The 17,806-nt window shown below is 46.7% G+C and overlaps 1 protein-coding gene across 7 annotated transcripts in view; it reads right to left on the bottom strand.

The window, feature by feature from the left end:
* Window positions 1–9,182, bottom strand: part of SUSD1 (sushi domain containing 1) — a 140,193-nt gene extending 131,011 nt beyond the window's left edge. For 6 of the 7 annotated variants that reach the window (XM_032240348.1, XM_032240355.1, XM_032240351.1 and 3 more), the window contains exon 1: window positions 9,024–9,182. In XM_032240348.1, coding sequence (XP_032096239.1) covers window positions 9,024–9,126 — 103 coding nt within the window. In that variant the 5' untranslated portion in view covers window positions 9,127–9,182. The remainder of the gene's footprint in view (window positions 1–9,023) is intronic. The other variant, XM_032240350.1, reaches the window with a different exon arrangement.
* Window positions 9,183–17,806: the final 8,624 nt, after the last annotated feature.

Here is a 17,806-nt window from a genome sequence, read left to right on the forward strand (position 1 = left end):
GCACAGCTATGGGACAAATGTAATAGAATAACCCATGGGAGAGGAATTCTCCCGGCCAGAGAAAGAGTGCTAAGCATTTGCTACGATCTGAGGGAGAGCTGTGGCAGGGGGTTCTTGGTACCCACGTCAAGAATGGCTTTAGTTCTGTCATCAGCACACTCAGGGCCTGAAAGCAGAGAGGTGGTTGCCATGTAGTAACCGAGGGAACTGCTGCAGAGGAGAGGGACCCTGAGGGACGTCTAGAATTACTGGCAGAGAAACAAGAAAGTTGAAGAGCCCAAAATCTAAAAGGAGGAAAAGCCTGACAAGTGTTCTTTGTTACTATTACCACATCCCCCAGCTAAGGCTGCCGACCTAGGTTTATTGCCTGTCTCAGCTCTGAAGTCATGACCCCATCTAAAACTACATCTAACAATGAGAGTGTGAGACAGGTTTTGGTGTCTCACCCAGGGTCAGGGTTCTGCTCCAAACTCCAAGTTGGAAGCTTCTCTCCTGTTCCCTGGCGATGTGATTTTAGCAAGTTAAACCGTCAGTTCTCCAATGTTGTTGTTTTTTGGCTCACTCTGTCACGCAGTCTGGAGTGCAGTGGCACAGTGGTGGTTCACTGCAGCCTCGACCTCCCAGGCTCAGGTAATTCTCCCACCTCAGCCTCCCGAGTAGCTGGGACCACAGGCATGCACCACCATGCCCAGCCAATTTGTTATTATCATTTTGCAGACACAGGCTCTCCCTATGTTGCCCAGGCTGGTCTCGAACTCCCGGTCTCAATCGATACTTCCACTTGTCTCCGGAAGTGCTGGGATCACAGGCATGAGCCACTGTGCCCAGCCAAGTCTCTAATTTTAATCCATAAGATGAAGACGTTGTGGTCAAGATTAAATGAGAAATATAAACACTGAAGCGTAAAGTGATATGCAAATGTGCGAGACAATTTACATGAATATTTGTGTCCATTTCCATAGATTTTGTTACTATTGTTAGAATCAGTCTGCAAGATGCAGTGCCTGGTATTTGGCCTGGTGGTTAAGAGTGCTTGGGTTTGTTATAAACCTAGCCATGCCGCATACTAGCTATGTAATACTTGGTGATCTCTGTGCCTCAGTTTCCTGTAAATCTGTAAAACAAGAATAATAATAAACCTACTTCATATGGTTGTTGTGAGGATAAAAGAGTAAATGAGTGTACATTAGTCCATCTTCATGCTGCTGATAAAGACATACCTGAGGCTGGGTAATTTATTTAAAAAAAAAAAAAGGTTTAATGGGCTCACAGTTCCACGTGGCTGAGGAGGCCTCACAATCATGGCAGAAAGCAAAAGGCACGTGTTACATGGCATCAGGCAAGACAGAATGAGAGACAGTGAAAGGAGAAACCCCTTATAAAACCATCAGATCTCATGAGACTTATTTACTACCACAGGAACAGTATGGGGGAAACCGCCCCCATGATTGAATTGTCTCCCACCAGGTCCCTCTCACAACACATAGGAATTATGGGAGCTACAATTCAAGATGAGATTTGGGTGGGGACACAGCCAAACCATATCAATGAGTTAATACATGAAAAGCAATTCAAATATGTTAGACATTGTTATAACCAACCACTCAACAACTCTTTGTTAATAAAAGAAGGTATTAACACTGATGGTTAGCTAGCCAACTCCCAATTACACCAATGGGAAGAGCAGTGGAGAAATGCATTGATGCAAAACTCAAGAGCAACATCTTTGTGTATTCGGGTGTCTACCCATTGATGGGCTGATATCCTAGAAACCATAATATTTGAATTTACATAATCACTCCCTGTCTTCCCCACATCCTCCCAACCTTCTGGGTAACAGCTGACTCTAAAGTTGAAAGTTCAGCTCCTCAGCTTTTCAGCCCTGCTCACCTGTTCTTCCTCTCCACTGCAACCAAGAAAAGCTGCAACTCAGGATGGGAGGGAGACCGCCAGCTTCTGAGAACCACTCTAACTCTTTACTTCAATACACGAGCAACAACTTCAGTGTACTTCTGAGACATTAGCTGATGGACTTTAATAGCACAGTAAAGAGATGTTCTCAGTCAAGGGAAGAAGGTAGTTTAATAGAACAAATGCAGGCCATGCACAATGGCTCACACCTGTAATCCCAGCACTTTGGGAGACTGAAATGCGAGGATCTATTGAGCCCAGGAGTTCATGACTAGCCTGGCCAACAACCAAGACCCCATCTCTAAAAACCAACAGGCAACAACAACTAAAAAGCACAAATGCAGTGCTTTAACCCAATTCCCAACCATTCACAGTCAGACCAAACAAATCCACTGTGCAACCTTCCTGAGATTCTGTCTCTCAAATTTGTGGAGACAGATCAAACAGCCAGAGGAAATAAGCCAAAGGGGCCCAAAACTCAGGAAGAAAAAGCATTCCCAAGTTGTCTTTAACACTACATAAAACTGCCTTGCTCTTGAAAGACTGCATCAAGTTCCAGAGGTGGAAGGATCTGAAAAACCTCATGTTCTCTCCTTTCCAACATCCTTGACAAAAAACATCCAGAAACAAAAGCATAGCCTCTGCTTTTAAACCCCTCCAAGACAGAGCACTCTACTCTCTCCAACAATGTAATATTTGCAGGGCTATTCAAACCGTCATATATTTCCCACGCCTACCCAAATTTAGGACTGACACTCCCCATCAAGAACTCTCTTAAGCTGGTCCGAACGTAGTGAGTTATCTCCATTGATTGTTCACCGTCAGTTACAGATCGAGCTCCCTGTTCTACTCTTTCTTCCTTCTCACTACTGCACTTGACTAGTTAAAAAAACAACAACAACAACAACAAAAAAAGAACTCTTAACCTTTCCTCATACGAGGAATGACTCATACGACCTGATCTGTTCATTTTCTTCTCTGACCAAGATCAACCAGCAGTGCAGCCCCCATACCCGGCCTCAGGACCAGAAACCCACACTGTGTGCCATTAACTCAGACCACACCTGAAGGTTCGTGCCGGGCAGTCATTCACTTAACCCCTACCGGTTCTTTTCACACCTGTCTCACGCTTGACTCATTCTCCAGAAGGGTGTTCCCTGCCCACCGCCGCCGCCCCCCTCCCCTCCACCCCGACCCCCCCACCCCACCCAGACAGAATTTCGCTCTTGTTGCCCAGGCTGGAGTACAATGGCACGATCTGCAACCTCTGCCTCCAGGGTTCAGGTGATTCTCGAGTAGCTCGGATTACAGGCATGCACCACCACACCTGGCTAATTTTTGCATTTTTAGTAGAGCCAGGGTTTCACCATGTCAGACTGGTCTCCAACTCCTGACCTCAGGTGATCTGCCCGCCCTGGGCTCCCAAAGTGCTGGGATTATGGGCATGAGCCACCACACCCAGCTGGGTACCCTTTTTCTTAATCCATGCAATTCATTTTCCCTCTCTCTTCTGCAGAGCTGAGGCCAACAGACCACTTGTGATTTTGAGCTACAGAGACCTAGGATCCCATTTTAGAATTTGACCAGAAGTCCAAGAATACACCCAGGACCAAGTCCCTGGAGGTGGAAGACAGGCCATGATGGGCATCTTCAACAACTCTAATCCTGCACCCTCATTTTAAGCAAATTTAAGTCACTCGAAAACAATCCGCCCACTCTGTTTCTCTTCTTTCCCCCTCTGGCTCACCCTGAAGAGTGAATGTGCTGCTGTGATTCATGAAGACAGACTAAAGACCAAGCGTGAAATGCACGATGAGTGAAGGCGGGCGACCTTTGTACAGCGAGAACAACTTCCTGACCCCCAGCCAGGCCTGAGCCAACAAGCCCCAGACTCCAGCAACAAATGCCAGAGAAAGGTTAAGAAACAGGACTGACTGGTTCTACCCCTCCTCACCCATTCCTGCCCTCTGGACTCCCCTGGGCCCTGCACCCCACCCAGCCACCAACACCCTCCTGCCATATCAATCATGCCAAGCACACTTTCCTCACACTCCGGTCACCTGACTTCAGCTCTCCTCCCCAAAACATTTTTGATGCCAATTAATGTCATTTGGCCCTTTTGGCCAGTGAGAGGCTAAATATACAAATGGACAATAGCCAGATCATATGGAATCTTGCTTTGTCACCTAGGCTGGAGTGCAGTGGCATGATCTCAGCTCACTGCAACCTCTGCCTCCTAAGCTCAAGCAATTCTCCTGCCTCAGCCTCCCAAGTAGCTGGGATACAGGCACCCACCACCATGCCCAGCTAATTTTTTGCAGTTTTAGTAGAGATGGGGTTTCACCATGTTGACCAGGCTGGTCTCGAACTCCTGACCCCAAGTGATCCGCCCACCTCAGCCTCCCAAAGCATTGGGATTACAGGTGTGAGCCACCGTGCCCGGCCCATATATTAAAATAGAATTCTGACCCACAATCTGCAGCAATCAGTCAAGGAACTCTGTAGCAATCAGCCCCAAATTGTCAGGTCTTAATCAGGAATGGCCAACTACCCTAATTTTTGCCCCAACTTCCAACTTCGGACCAACCAGAGAAGCCAGGTATGGCCCCCTCATCAATCACATGGGATGCACGCTACTAGTAAGCTTCTCCAGCTGGGAGTACCTGAACCACCCTCCCCCAACCTCCTTCCTTTTTCTGCTATAAAGCTTTTCCACCTGGCCTATTTTTGAGTCTCTGCCAAATGGAAGTGATGATGACTGACTCCCTTGCCACACTAAGCCCTGAATGAATAGCCTTTGCTTATTCCAGCCCGGATGGTATTCATTTATTTGCATACCAGATTCCTAATATAAGCCACTGCCCCTACCCACAAGGAGCTTTTAGTTTAGTAAACGATCACATTCCAATATGGTATAAGTGTATAACCAGGGCATGGACATGGTATCACTGGTGCTGCAGGGAGATGCGGATAGCTACCAGACTTCCTAGGAGGAGGGAGGATGCCCAGACTTACTTTGAAATATGAATATTGCTCACTAAGTAGCCCGCCATGGGAGAAGGGAATCTTCTTCCTCACCACCCCACTTTCAGAAACTAACCTCTCCCACTTATGGCCCAAGTTTCATTTTTTACCTTCTCTATCCATTAACCATCTCATTTATTTTTGTTTTTCAATTTTCCCCTCTCTACTAAATAATAGCCCTCAGTCTAAAATACGTTTGAGTCTGTTTTGTATTCCCTAAAAATCTTAGACTGATTTGACCAGCCCAACTGAATGCTACCTTCGTTTTCCTTCTAACTTCTTTAAAGAGTATCTACTCCAAGGCCGGGCGCAGTGACTTGTGCCTGTGATCCCAGCACTTTGGGAGGCTGAGGCAGGCAGATCACTTGAGGTCAGGAGTTGGAGACCAGCCTGACCAGCCTGGCGAAACCTGTCTCTACTAAAAATACAAAAATTAGCTGGGTGTGGTGGTGTGTACCTGTAATCCCAGCTACTCAGGAGGCTGAGGCAGGAGGATCCCTTGAATCCAGGAGGCAGAAGTTGCAGAGAGCAAGATCACACCACTGTACTCCATCCAGCCTGGACAACAGAGCGAGACTGTCTCAAAAAAAAAGAGTATCTACTCCATAACCAAGGCTCTGCCCTCACTCTAAAGCCCCCACATCTAGCTGTCACCCTCTATTCTCTGCTAGCTCTGGGTCTCCATTGACCAGAGCCATCCAGTTCAAAGCCTTTCTCTCAATCTCCCCCCCTTGGCTTCCCCTCCCCTGGTTTCCTTGACTAAAGAAGCCCAGTCTTCCTCCATACTAGCTGGTTGCTGCTTCTTTCTTCTTGACTTGCATCTACCAACTGAACTCCAAAAATCCACTCCAAGAATCTGTCCTTCATCCTCTCAATCTTGTCAACCTCAAGGTTTCAAGCAACCATCAAGTCTGCATGGCTTGCATACACCTATCACCCGCAGCCCTAGCTGTCTGCTGATTTCATCTCTCTAAATCCATAACAGCACCTCAAATTCAGGATGTCCAAAACAACTAATCATCTTTCTTTCCCGATCTTTCTCCTCCCATGAAATCATACACCCGGTCGCCCAGTCGCCAAGCCTTAGTGTCATCTTTCCCCTTCTGTTCCCTTGCACCTTCACATCTGTTATTAAATCCTTCCTTCCTGTCCATTTCTTTTTTTTTTTTTTTTAAGACAGAATCTTTCTCTGTCTCCCAAGTTGGAGTACAGTGGCACAATCTCAGCTCACTGAAACCTCTGCCTCCCCAGTTCAAGCGATTCTCCTGCCTCAGCCTCCCGAGTAGCTGGGATTACAGGCACCTGCCACTGTGCCCAGCTAGTTTTTATATATTTTAGTAGAGATGGGGTTTAACATGTTAGCCAGGCTGGTCTTGAACTCCTGACCTCAGGTGATCCACCTGCCTCGGCCTCCCAAAGTTCTGGGATTACAGGCTTGGGCCACCACACCTGGCCCTGGTCCATTTCTTATTGTCTACATTCAGTCCTCTTCTGCTGTCATTACTGTGGGCCCAGTCCTCAGAACTTCCAGGCCAGCTACTACAACAACTTCCTCAATGGGCTTGGCCAAGCCTCCAGTCTTTCCCTACATTGTCCACTGTCAGGAAACCTGCCCTGCATAAAACCAGGTTCTCCAAGGTTGAAAATGAAGGAAGAGTGTCTATGTAAAGACAGGAGGCTCAACCAGGAAGCCTTGACTTCTGTTTCCCCAAATTCACCCTAAAGCCTCTAGTTTCAGATGACCTTAGGTAGCTGCTAGCTGCATTCAGTTATCCTGGCCTAGCAATTCAATGGGGCCATGCTGGACAGTTTCCTACCTTAGAGAGATCACATGAAGATCCTGAAATAGATGCCAAGCATCTACAAGTCCTAGGCACACTGTCCTGGGACATGGAGGCAAGGAAGTAATCCAACCAGAGCACCTAATACATCTAATATATATATATATCTTTTTTTTTAAGATGGAGTCTGACTGTCGCCCAGGCTGGAGTGCAGTATGTGATCTCAGCTCATGCAACCTCCACCTCCCAGGTTCAAGCGATTCTCCTGCCTCAGTCTCCCGAGTAGCTGGGACTACAGGAGTGTGCCACCACGCCTGCTAATTTTTTGTATTTTTGGTAGACACAGGATTTCACTGTGTTACCCAGGATAGTCTCGATCTCCCGACCTCGTTATCTGCCTGCCTTGGCCTCCCAAAGTACTGGGATTACAGGCCTGAGCCATCACGCAGGGCACCTAGTATTACAAAAATGGCCACTCCAGAAGATCGAGCTATCAAAATACCCACCAGGCAAAGAGATTCCCAAGGTGAAGAGAATGGGGGTGGGGATGGCAGGGAGGAATCTCAACCACAAGTCCCCCTGTATCTCATCACATAGAAATTTCCTTCCATTTCCATATGACGATCAGTGTTTGGTATTAGTAAGGAAGATTGGGGTTCCTTAGACCCTCTCCCCCCCATCTCAAGTTTATTTGTACAAATAGCAAAGGAGGACACCAGCCCCATGCAGATAGCAGCCCAAGGACAATCCTTCTGTCCTCACATTGGCAGACAGAGATCTCTACTCTAAAGCCTTTGTAGGGGCCTGGGCACCTTTGGGAGCCTGAGCTGGAACTGAAGCTGGAGCTGCAACCTGGGCCTTGGCTTGTCCATGGCCTTGGCCTTTGGCTGCCACAGCCTGACACCCTTTGGAATCTTGGGCTTAACCTCCTTGGGCTTTATAAGGGCAAGGCCTCAGCAGGTGCACTCATGGCCTTGGCATTGTTCCCCTGCATCTTCTTTAGGCCCTTCTTGTGCTTCTTGGCAAAGTGCATGTTTGTATATTTGTGATTGGGGTTTCTTGATGCCGTTTCTGTGCCATTTTCGGGACTGGTTGTGTATGGTGTGGTTCTTGGATTTGGCCATCTGCACCGTAACCCGCGGCTCCCTAAGCACCTGGAACCGGCTGGACCCACTTTTCATGTCACTCCCTGAAACAGCTTCCAGTGGCTTCCAGCCACAGCTAAGTCCAAAGGCCTAGGTCTGCCAATCAAAGCACTCTGCCCTCTGCCTTCCGTACCTCCACGTGCTTCCTTCCCTTCTACCCCTGTCTGAAGTCTGAAGGAATTCATTCATTCCACACATTTGTGGAGAGGCGGCAGTGCCTTCTGCTATGAGCTGGGATGTCTTTTCCACATTTTCCCATATCCAAATATAACTAGTCCTTGATGGCCCAGCTCAGGGGTCACTACCGATTTCCCAAGCTAGAAGGAATCTTTCCCGGCCCTCACCACCTAGGCCGTCTCAGAGCACTCATGCCATTCTGCCTTGTATTACAGTTATTTGGATGAATGTCACCTCCCCTGCGTGTCTGAATCCTCTGTGTAATTCCTACTCCGCTCAATATTGCACTTTGCAGAGGAGCAAAGACAACTCCCTCGATCGCCTGGAAATGGAACACGTACTGGTCTGAATCCTCCAGACAATTAGCTCCAGGAGGGCCCGCACTGCCCGCCGTCATTTGGCACAGGGAAGCTGCTGGAGGGCCGTCTGGTGAATGAATGAGTGAATGAATGGCTTCATTCCTATACTCTTCCTTACACTTCTTTCTCACCGTGTTGCGCATCCGGCAGTTCATGAACGTGATAAAATTAAAAGTGGAAAGAAAATTGCTTCGGGTCAAAAATGTGTCATGCAAAAGCCGGCGCAGAGCCGGAAGCGGGATAGGGCCGCGGAACGCCCCGGCCCTCCCCGCCCTGCCCCGGGCGCCGCCCTGCCCAAGTCCGCGCTCGCGCCCAGCCCCCACCCCGCCTCCCGGGCAGCGGTGGTCCCTGGGGGCCCAGCCAGGTCGCCTCAAAACCTGCGTCCCACGGCGATGCGGGTTCAGGCGTAGTCAGGGAAGCCCAGCCGGGAGCTCCCCCGCCATCTCCCGCTTCTCTGAGCTCCTCCTTCCCAATTTCCAATAACCGGCGCGGGCCCCACCTGCGCCCCACGCCTTGGCACCGCGCCGCCCGGGCCCAGGGACCGGGAAGCATCCGAGCGCCTAGCGTCCTTGAGGCCCTGCCAGGGGCCCCACCGGCCGCCAGTGCCCGTCCCCGCCCGCACTCACCGTCGGTGCCCGGTTCTCCGGCGGCGCCGCGGGCCAGGCGGAGCAGCAGCAGCAGCGGTAGCAAGCGGCTAGTCGGGCCCGCGCCCCGGGCCCTCCGGCCCATGCCACTGCCAGTCCCTCCCGGCGCGCCCGCGCCTCCTCCCGCGGCCCTCGGGGCGCAGAGATAAGGCTGTGGGCATCGCGGGGAGGGCACCAGCCGGCGGCTTCCGGCCCCGCGATGGAGAGCGGGGGACGTCCAGGGGTCCCCGATTCCTCCCGGCCAGGCCTGGGCGCGGGACACTCCCGTTCCTCCTCTGTCCCTGGCTCCGCACCGTCACCCCTTCCAGCACTTGCTACGTGCCAGGCCCTGTCGCCGCTCACTTTCGCAAAAGGGGACAGACACTCATCGGGTAATGACACAGCTGGACGCAGAGCTCCGGAGGGTGCTGGGGAGGAAATGTCGCCGGGCATCCAAGCCCCTCGGGGACTCAGGGAGGCACCCCCGGGGAGGGGGATGAGGGGGTCAAGGGGCGGAAATCTTCGAGGACGTAAAAGGGAGCTGGATAATGTGACCTCAGCGTAAGGCTCAGGTGAGATGTCGGAAGCCACAGGCCCAAACCACCCAGGGGCGACAGACATGACCAGGTGACACCTGATCACCTTGTGTGAGAGTAGAACTGTGATGGAGGAAGGGGCTGGCATAAGTCCCCGCTGCTCCGAGGACACCCAGCATGGGAAGCACTGAGGCCAGCCCCTCCCTCCATCACAGCCGTACTCCTTCCCCAAGGAGGGAGTAAACCCAGACCCAAGGATGAGAAGGACGTTGGGGAGGAATCCACGCGGGAGTCTGTTGTAGAAATGAGGAAGGAAATCTCTTTAGGGTGGTAGCAGAGGGTTGGAGAGAGGCGTTGAGCTGCAGAGGGAAGTTAGCCCTTCTAACCCAAGTGAAGGAGGTCGCTGGGAAGCTGTCACAGTTTTAAGCAGGGAATGACTTCATCACTGACACATCTCTGTGTCTGTTCTGTGGGACTAGGGTTGGGATTGGGATTGGGACTTGGAAGGCAGAGAGTCCAGCCCGGAGTTGCTGCAGGAATCAGGCAATAGAATACATGTCCTGGAGGTCGAGGTGGGCGGATCACTTGAGGTCAGGAGCTGGAGACCAGCCTGGACAACATGGTGAAACCCCATCTCTACTACTACTAAAAAAAAAAAAAAAAAAAAAAAAAAAAAAAAAAAAAAAAAAAAAATTTGGGTGGGCATTGTGGTGGGTACCTGTAGTCCCAGCTAATTGGGAGGCTGAAGCAGGAGAATCACTTGAATCCAGGAGATGGAGGGTGAAGTGTGCCAAGCTCACGCCACTGCATTCCAGGCTGGGCCACAGAGTAAGACTCTCTCTCCATACATATATAAAGACGTGTCCTGCAGCTGGTCATTGACAAACGAGTGTGAAGAGGGCAGTGTGTAGGAGTGGAATCCACTGGATTACGACTAGTGGGGAGAAGGAAAGAAAGAAGATCCAGTTTGATGGCTTTGAGCTTGTAATGTCTGTGGGAGAGCATGTGAGAGCAGGCACCCCACTACTTCACCCCATATCCTCACTTGCTTATTCTCTGCCATGAGCCTGCCCTAAATCTAACCACTTTCAAACACACCCATATAAGGGCTAAAGTTGTGCAGTCTTAAAAAGTAGTTAAAAGTCAACTTTAATCTGGGTGAGGTGTGGCATGCCTGTAGTCCCAGCTGCCAGAGAGGCTGAAGGGCAGGAGAATTGCTTGAATTCAGGGTCCACCTGGGCAATACAGTGAGACCCCCTCTCTTTAAGAAAAAACAAAAACAAAAACCACCTTATCTTCCTAGGCTCTTTTTTCCTCTTGGGGAAACAGGGTCTAGTTCTGTTGCCCAGGCTGGAGTGCACAGCTCACTGCAGCCTCACCGTCCTGGGCCCAGGCAGTGCTCCCACCTCGACCTCCTCGGTAGCCGGGACTATAGCGGCGCAGCATCACACCCAGCTGGTTTTTAAATTTATTTTGCAGAGACAGGATCTGACTATGTTGCCCAGGCTGGGTCTCCAACTCCAGGTTCAAGCAGTGCTCCCACCTTGGTCTCCCAAAGTGCTGAGGTGACAGGAGTGAGTCACTGCACCCGGCCTCGAAAGCTCTTTTTTCAGTAGGCTTTCTTGATGATTATTTTTGTTCAAGAAAGACAGGGGCCTGTTTGGGGAGCAATAGATGGATGGTGTGTCTCTCTGATTTAGACAAATGTTTTAAGTTCAGCTCTCCATGAACTTTGAACTTGGAAATCATGTCATTGTTTCAGTAAATATACTGTTCAGTTAAGATTTTTAACCAACCTATGCCTGTCCATCCCCACCGCGCCCCCTTGCAAAATAAATAAATTTAAATACATATGTATACATACATATACAGATATATATAGATAATGTCAGAAAAAATTGTCCAAAACTTGGAAATGAGTAAAAGAGATTACTGGGTATGCTTTCAGTGGGGTGCTGGGTGCACCTTGGGTGGCTTTCTATTGATGAGGCTATTTTGCAGCCCTAGAAGGCTAGAAGTTAACTTGCAGAAAACGGATGATTATGCAAAAGATTTATGTCCATAGCAGTGAAAACAAATGTTTTCCAGGAGAAATATAAGTGTGCAGTCCTTTCTGCCAGAAAATAAATAAGTTAAACCCACTAATCTCATTTTGTCCTATATGATGTTAACTAGCCAGTTTGGCATCTATTTGCAAATTCCTGTCTCATTCCTGATGTCACATTTTCCTTTGAATCTTAGCATCTTACCAGTTTGAACTCCTTTGAGGTCAACAACTTACCAAGTCCTTCATTAATCAATTACGTGAATAGAATCTTAGATAGGTTTTCATCTTATATTTGCATAAGTCATGTTTTCAATTTTCTGAAAATTATATTTCAGTACAATCCATCTTACTCTATATTTCACATTAGATTGCATGACTTTCATCAATTCACTGGCTCATTTTTAAATTTCAAATACATATTTTTGGTTAAAAAATACTTCTTACTCAATGGTGAGTTCATTGGATTGCATAATGAAAAATTATCTCCTCATCCAACAGTATTTGTCACCAAAATTAAAACAGAATCTTGAACCAGTGTGAAATTTGAGGAACAGTGGGATTATTGCTGACAAAGTATTTGACTTAAGAAAAATGTTCTTTTAAGAGAGCATGGTCAATATACCAGCACTTTCTAAAAAAGAACTTGAAAGAAGCTTTCTTCTCCTTCTCCTTCTCCTCCGCCTCCATCTCCTTCTCCTTCTTTTTTTGAGACAGGATCTCACTCTGTCACCCAGGGTGGAGTGCAGTGGTGCAATCATGGCTCATTGCAACCTTGATCTCCCAAGCTCAGTGATCCCCCAACCTCAGCCTCCCAAGTAGCTGGGACTACAAGCACATGCCACCATGCCCGACTAATTAAAAAAAATGTAGAACAGGATCTTGCTATGTTGCCCAGGCTGGTCTTGAACTATTGCCCTCAAGGAATCCTCCCACTTCAGCCTCCCAAAGTTCCGGGATTGCAGTTGTGAGGCCCCATGCCTGGCTGGGACTTAGTGTTTAGTGGGTATCCACTTTCAGTTCTGCAAGATGAAAAATGTTCTGTGGATGGATAGTAGTGATGATTACACAACAATGTGAATGGACCTAACACTGAACTGTACACTTAAAAATGTTTGTTTATTATTTATTTATTTTTGAGAATGAGTCTCACTCTTGTTGCCCAGGCTGCAGTGCAATGGCACAATCTCAGCTCACTGCAACCTCTGCCTCTTGAGTTCAAGCGATTCTCCTGCCTTGACCTCCCAAGTAGCTGGGATTATAGGCACTTGCAACCATGCCCAGCTAATTTTGTATTTTTAGTAGAGATGGGGTTTCACCATGTTGGTAGGGCTGATCTTGAACTCCTGACCTCAAATGACCCACCCGCCTGGGACTCTCAAAGTGCTGGGATTACAGGCGTGAGCCACCATACCTGGCCTTAAAAATGTCCAAAATTGCTTTTAAAAATTCAATGACAAAAAATGTACATGCCAATTTTTATTTTTATTTTATCAGAAAGGCAAATATTAAGGACTTTCCAAATTAATTTGGTTCTGGCAAATCTATATGGAATCAGGTTTACACGAAAGATCTCTTGGAAAGCCCCACTTTCTAATATTCCTGAGACATTGTGAATGGGATTTCAGGAGAACTCTGAGCAGACTCTGGGGAGCCATGGCTATGGGGAGGTGGAGGGCAGGCAAACAGAAAAAATTCATTCTGAACCCTGGTTCAGTATCTCTAGGGCTTTTCCCCCAAGCTGCTCTTCTCAGTGTCAGATTTCAATGTGAAGAGGTTTGGGGTTTGTGCAGTGGGTTCCCATCTGGCTACAAGGCCAGAAGGAGAAGCAAGGAGGGAGACTGGATACTAAATATCCTGGGACACTCCCGGAAGAAAAAATCCATTCTTATTTACCACACTCCTGACCACAAATGATGTACAGAGACTGCTTTGGGATGGCCACGGGCAGGCTTGCAAATTGTATTTTTGTTTTTAATTTATTTATTTAGAGACAGAGTCTTGCTCTGTCGCCCAAGCTGGAATGCAGTGGTGTGATCATAGCTCACTGCCACTTCCAACTTCTGGGCAAAAGCAATCCTCCCACTGCAGCCTCGCATCAATTGTAAATAAATTGTTTATATGTGGGCATTTTAGGAATGGTTTGAATATCTCATTGTAATGAGTTTGATATACTCTGGGGTTGTATGTGCTGCTTGAAGTTTGCTTACAAATGATTTAAATATTTGAAGCCTTTGAATTACATTGGCTGAAAACTTGTGTGTTTTAAACAAAGTAGCAGTCCCTCTGTAACAGTCTGCTCCACCCCCACCACATCTAACCCTGGCTGACTCAACGTCTGTGAAAACTCCAAGGCCACCTTCAAAGAAGCCACATTGCCCCTCCCAGAATGGAGTCATCATCTCAAGCAGATTTGTAAAGGCTGATAACAGGGACCTGTGCCTCTGGAGAAATGCCCTGCTGATGAAGTCTCTAACTCAAACAAAGGCAGACTTCTCATTTTTGGAAGCTTAATGACTCTCAGATACTTTGTTGCTATTGGAGAAACAGTAGGATTACTCTACCTTCTCCAGCCCACTTCTCCCTCCCCGCAGACACACACACACACACACACACACACACACACACACACACACACACAATCGCACTACCTGCACACACACACACACACAATCGCACTACCTGCCTCACTTGCAAAAGCCTCAGCTGTTGGTGTTTAATTCCACAAACCCTGAAAGGAAGCCTGCTGACAGCCTATTTCCGGACCCAGAATCAGCCACTCACAGCCCTAAAGAGAAGCGGGCCAAGGCAGCAGGGGCAAATCAGCAATGAGCAGCACAGTCACTGAGGAAGCCACAACAGCTGTGAAAGCAGATGGTTCCAGACCTTCACTGAAAGAGAGACCAGCTGACAGTGAAGACCCGTATCCCCAACCTGGACAAATAGTGCAATCTTCAAAACAGAAATACTTTACTCAATTATTTTGCAATGGACTTAGCTACAAGCTTTATTGGTTTCTTTGTTCACCACTGTTTTTTATGTCCTGTGTCTTCCTCTTTCCCCACTTCTCCTCCTCCTTCATCTTCTTTGGGGACACCATTAAGTATCGGTTTCAGAAAGTATTCCTGGGTGGTGAGCTTTGAATCTTTGCATGTCCAAATACATATAATTTTGCCCTTATAATTTTTTTTTTTTTTTGAGACAGGGTCTTGCTCTATCACCTAGGCTGGAGTGCAGTGGCCCGATCTTGGCTCACTGCAACCTCGGTTTCCCCGAGTTCAAGCAATTCTTGTGCCTCAGCCTCCCAAGTAGCTGAAATTACAGGCATGCACCATCACACTCGGATAATTTTTGTATTTTTAGTACAGCCAGGGTTTTGCCATGTTGCCCAGGCTGGTCCTGAACTCCTGACCTCAAGTGATCTGCCCACCTCGGCCTCCCAAAGTGCTGGGATTACAGGCATAAGCCACCACACCCGACCTGACAATTTAATTATATATTAACTGAGTATAGAATTCTGGATTCAAAATAATTAGGTGATAGGTTAATGTGGTCTAGAATTCTGGATTCAGATGGAGTGTTGCTGATGGAGGGTCCATGCTACTATGGCTGTCAACCCCTTACAGGTGACATGTCACTCTCCTATCATATCTACCAAGCTTTGAGGGATTTTCTCTTTATCCTGGGAATTCAGAAATTTCATGATGACATAATGTTTCATTATTCTTGCCCAGCACTCATTGGACCCTTTCAGTTTGTGGAATTAAGACTTTTTACAGGAAAGACATTTTTTTCTATTAATTATTTGGCTATTTCAATCCCTCAATTATTTCTGTTTATCCCTTCTGGAATGTATGGAAATTTTTTTTAATATACACAGAGTCTCACTTTGCTGCCCAGGCTGGTTTCAAACTCCTAACTTCAAGCTATCCTCCCTCCTTGGCCTTCCAAATGCTGGGATTACAGATGTGAGTCCACCATCCCTGGCTGGGAATTTTTTAAGACTTGCCTCTAGCCTCCATGGCTGTTAGGATTTTTCTTTGACTCTCACTTTCTTGGCCTTCATTTACTGAATATGGGAGATTGCCGTAACTCAATTTAGTGTTCATAAATTGGATCCTTATCCATGCCATTCTGCTCTTCAATTTATCTATTGAAATATTTTTTATATCGGCAATCATGCTCTTAATTTCTAAGAACTCTGCTTCTTTGCATAGAATGGCTTTTTTTCTGTAGTTGTAATGACTTCTGTTTCATTAGGAAGTTGTTCATTTACTTGCTGAGTTTGATGACTCTTATTCTGCTGGTTTTCCTCAATTGTTTTGTGATTTTTGACTGTCCTTATTTCTACATGAGGGTCTCTCTGTTATGAATTAACAGTTTGTGAGAATGACTCAGGTGGTGATATGGTTTGGCTCTGTGTCCCCACCCAAATTTCATCACCAAATGTAATCCCCACATGTCCAGGAAGGGAAGTGATTGGATTACAGAAGCAGTTTCCTCTATGTTATTCTCATGATAGTGAGTGAGTTCTCATGAGATCTGATGGTTTTATAAGGGTCTCTTCCCTCTTTGCTTTCTCTTCTCTTGCCTGCCGCCATGTAAGATGTGCCTGCTTCCGCTTCCACCATGATTGTAGATTTCCTGAGGCTTCCCCAGCCAGGCAGAACTGTCAGTCAATTAAACCTCTTTCCTTTATAAATTACCCAGTCTTGAGTATTTCTTTATAGCAGTATGAAAATGGACTGACACAGGTGGGTTTTAAAAAAGAAAAAAGGAATCGATAGTTTGACTCTATTTCTCCAGGTAAGAATCTCTGCTTTCTTAGGAGTAAATGGAGATTTGGTTACAGTGGTTCTAGGTCCAGTGGTTGTGCAAAGTGGGATGTAGGAGTGGGGAGATAAAGAGAGTGCATTTGAGGCATCTTTTTTGGTTGCCATACTTTCTCTGGCCCCAGTACCTTCTCTGGAAGCCTCTTTTTGTATCACAGTAAGTTTCACTTAAAGTTGTCACTTGGGATGGGCATGGTGGCTCACATCTGTAATTCCAGCACTTTGGGAGGCAAAGGTGGGTGGATCACTTGAGGTCAGGAGATCAAGATCATCCTGGCTAACACAGTGAAACCCCGTCTCTAAAAATACAAAAAATTAGCTGGACATGGTGGCAGATGTCTGTAATCCCAGCTACTCAGAAGGCTGAGGCAAGAGAACTGCTTGAACCAAGGAGGCAGAGGTTGCAATGAGCAGAGATTGTGCTACTGCACTCCAGCCTGGGCAACAAGAGCAAAATTCCATCTCAAAATAAAATAAATAAATAAATAACATAAAAATAAATAAATAAATAAAGTTATCATTTGGGGAAAAAATTAAGAACTAGCCACTTCTAAAACAGAAAATAGGTGAAAATATTTGTAGCTCATGAATAAATTACCCGTTCATTTTCCCTGTCTCTGCTGTCTCTGATCCTGATATAATTCTGGAGTTCTAATAGGAAAATGTATTATTTTGGAGATGCTCTCTTTCAGCTTTCATGAGATTGTGCGTGCTGCAGCTCTGTTGTGTTTTTATCAATCTGATCACATCTGCTTTATGTTTTCAGCAAATCTCTGTTTTGCTGCTCTCATAATACCGTGCCTGGATTTCCAGTACTGCTTTCAAGTGATTCTGCTCCCCACTACCGCCTCCATTTAAAAAACAAAATTGAGATGTAACTTTCATGCAGTGAAATATACAAATATTAAGTATACAGCTCATAAATTTTTACACACACCAAATATCCACCACTCAGGCCAAGACACAGCATTACAAGCTTCCTGGAAGCTCCCTCATATATTTACCAGTCTCCCAAAAGTAATCAATGTTTCCGACCTGTATAATCACCATAGGTTAGTTTTGTCTGCTTTTGAATGTCATGTAAATTGTACCCTATTTACTTTTTTTGCTTGTGACTTTTTATACTCAGCATTGTATCTGTAAGAGTTACATCCATGTCATTATGAGTAGAAGTTTGTTTTCTTCATTTCTGTGTAATAGTCTAATGCAAACATGTATATGCAACAATGGACTTACCCATTCCATTGTGGATGGACATTTGGGCTATTGCCAATTTTTAGTTCCAAATAAAACGCCTATGAAATTTCTTATATTAATACATGTTTTGGGGGGTATGTATAGTGTTTATTCTGCTGGGTAAATATCCAGGATCAT

The sequence above is a fragment of the Sapajus apella genome, unplaced genomic scaffold (genome assembly GCF_009761245.1).
Source record: "Sapajus apella isolate SASKATOON/1434 unplaced genomic scaffold, GSC_monkey_1.0 scaffold46, whole genome shotgun sequence".
NCBI classification, from domain to species: Eukaryota; Metazoa; Chordata; class Mammalia; order Primates; family Cebidae; genus Sapajus; species Sapajus apella.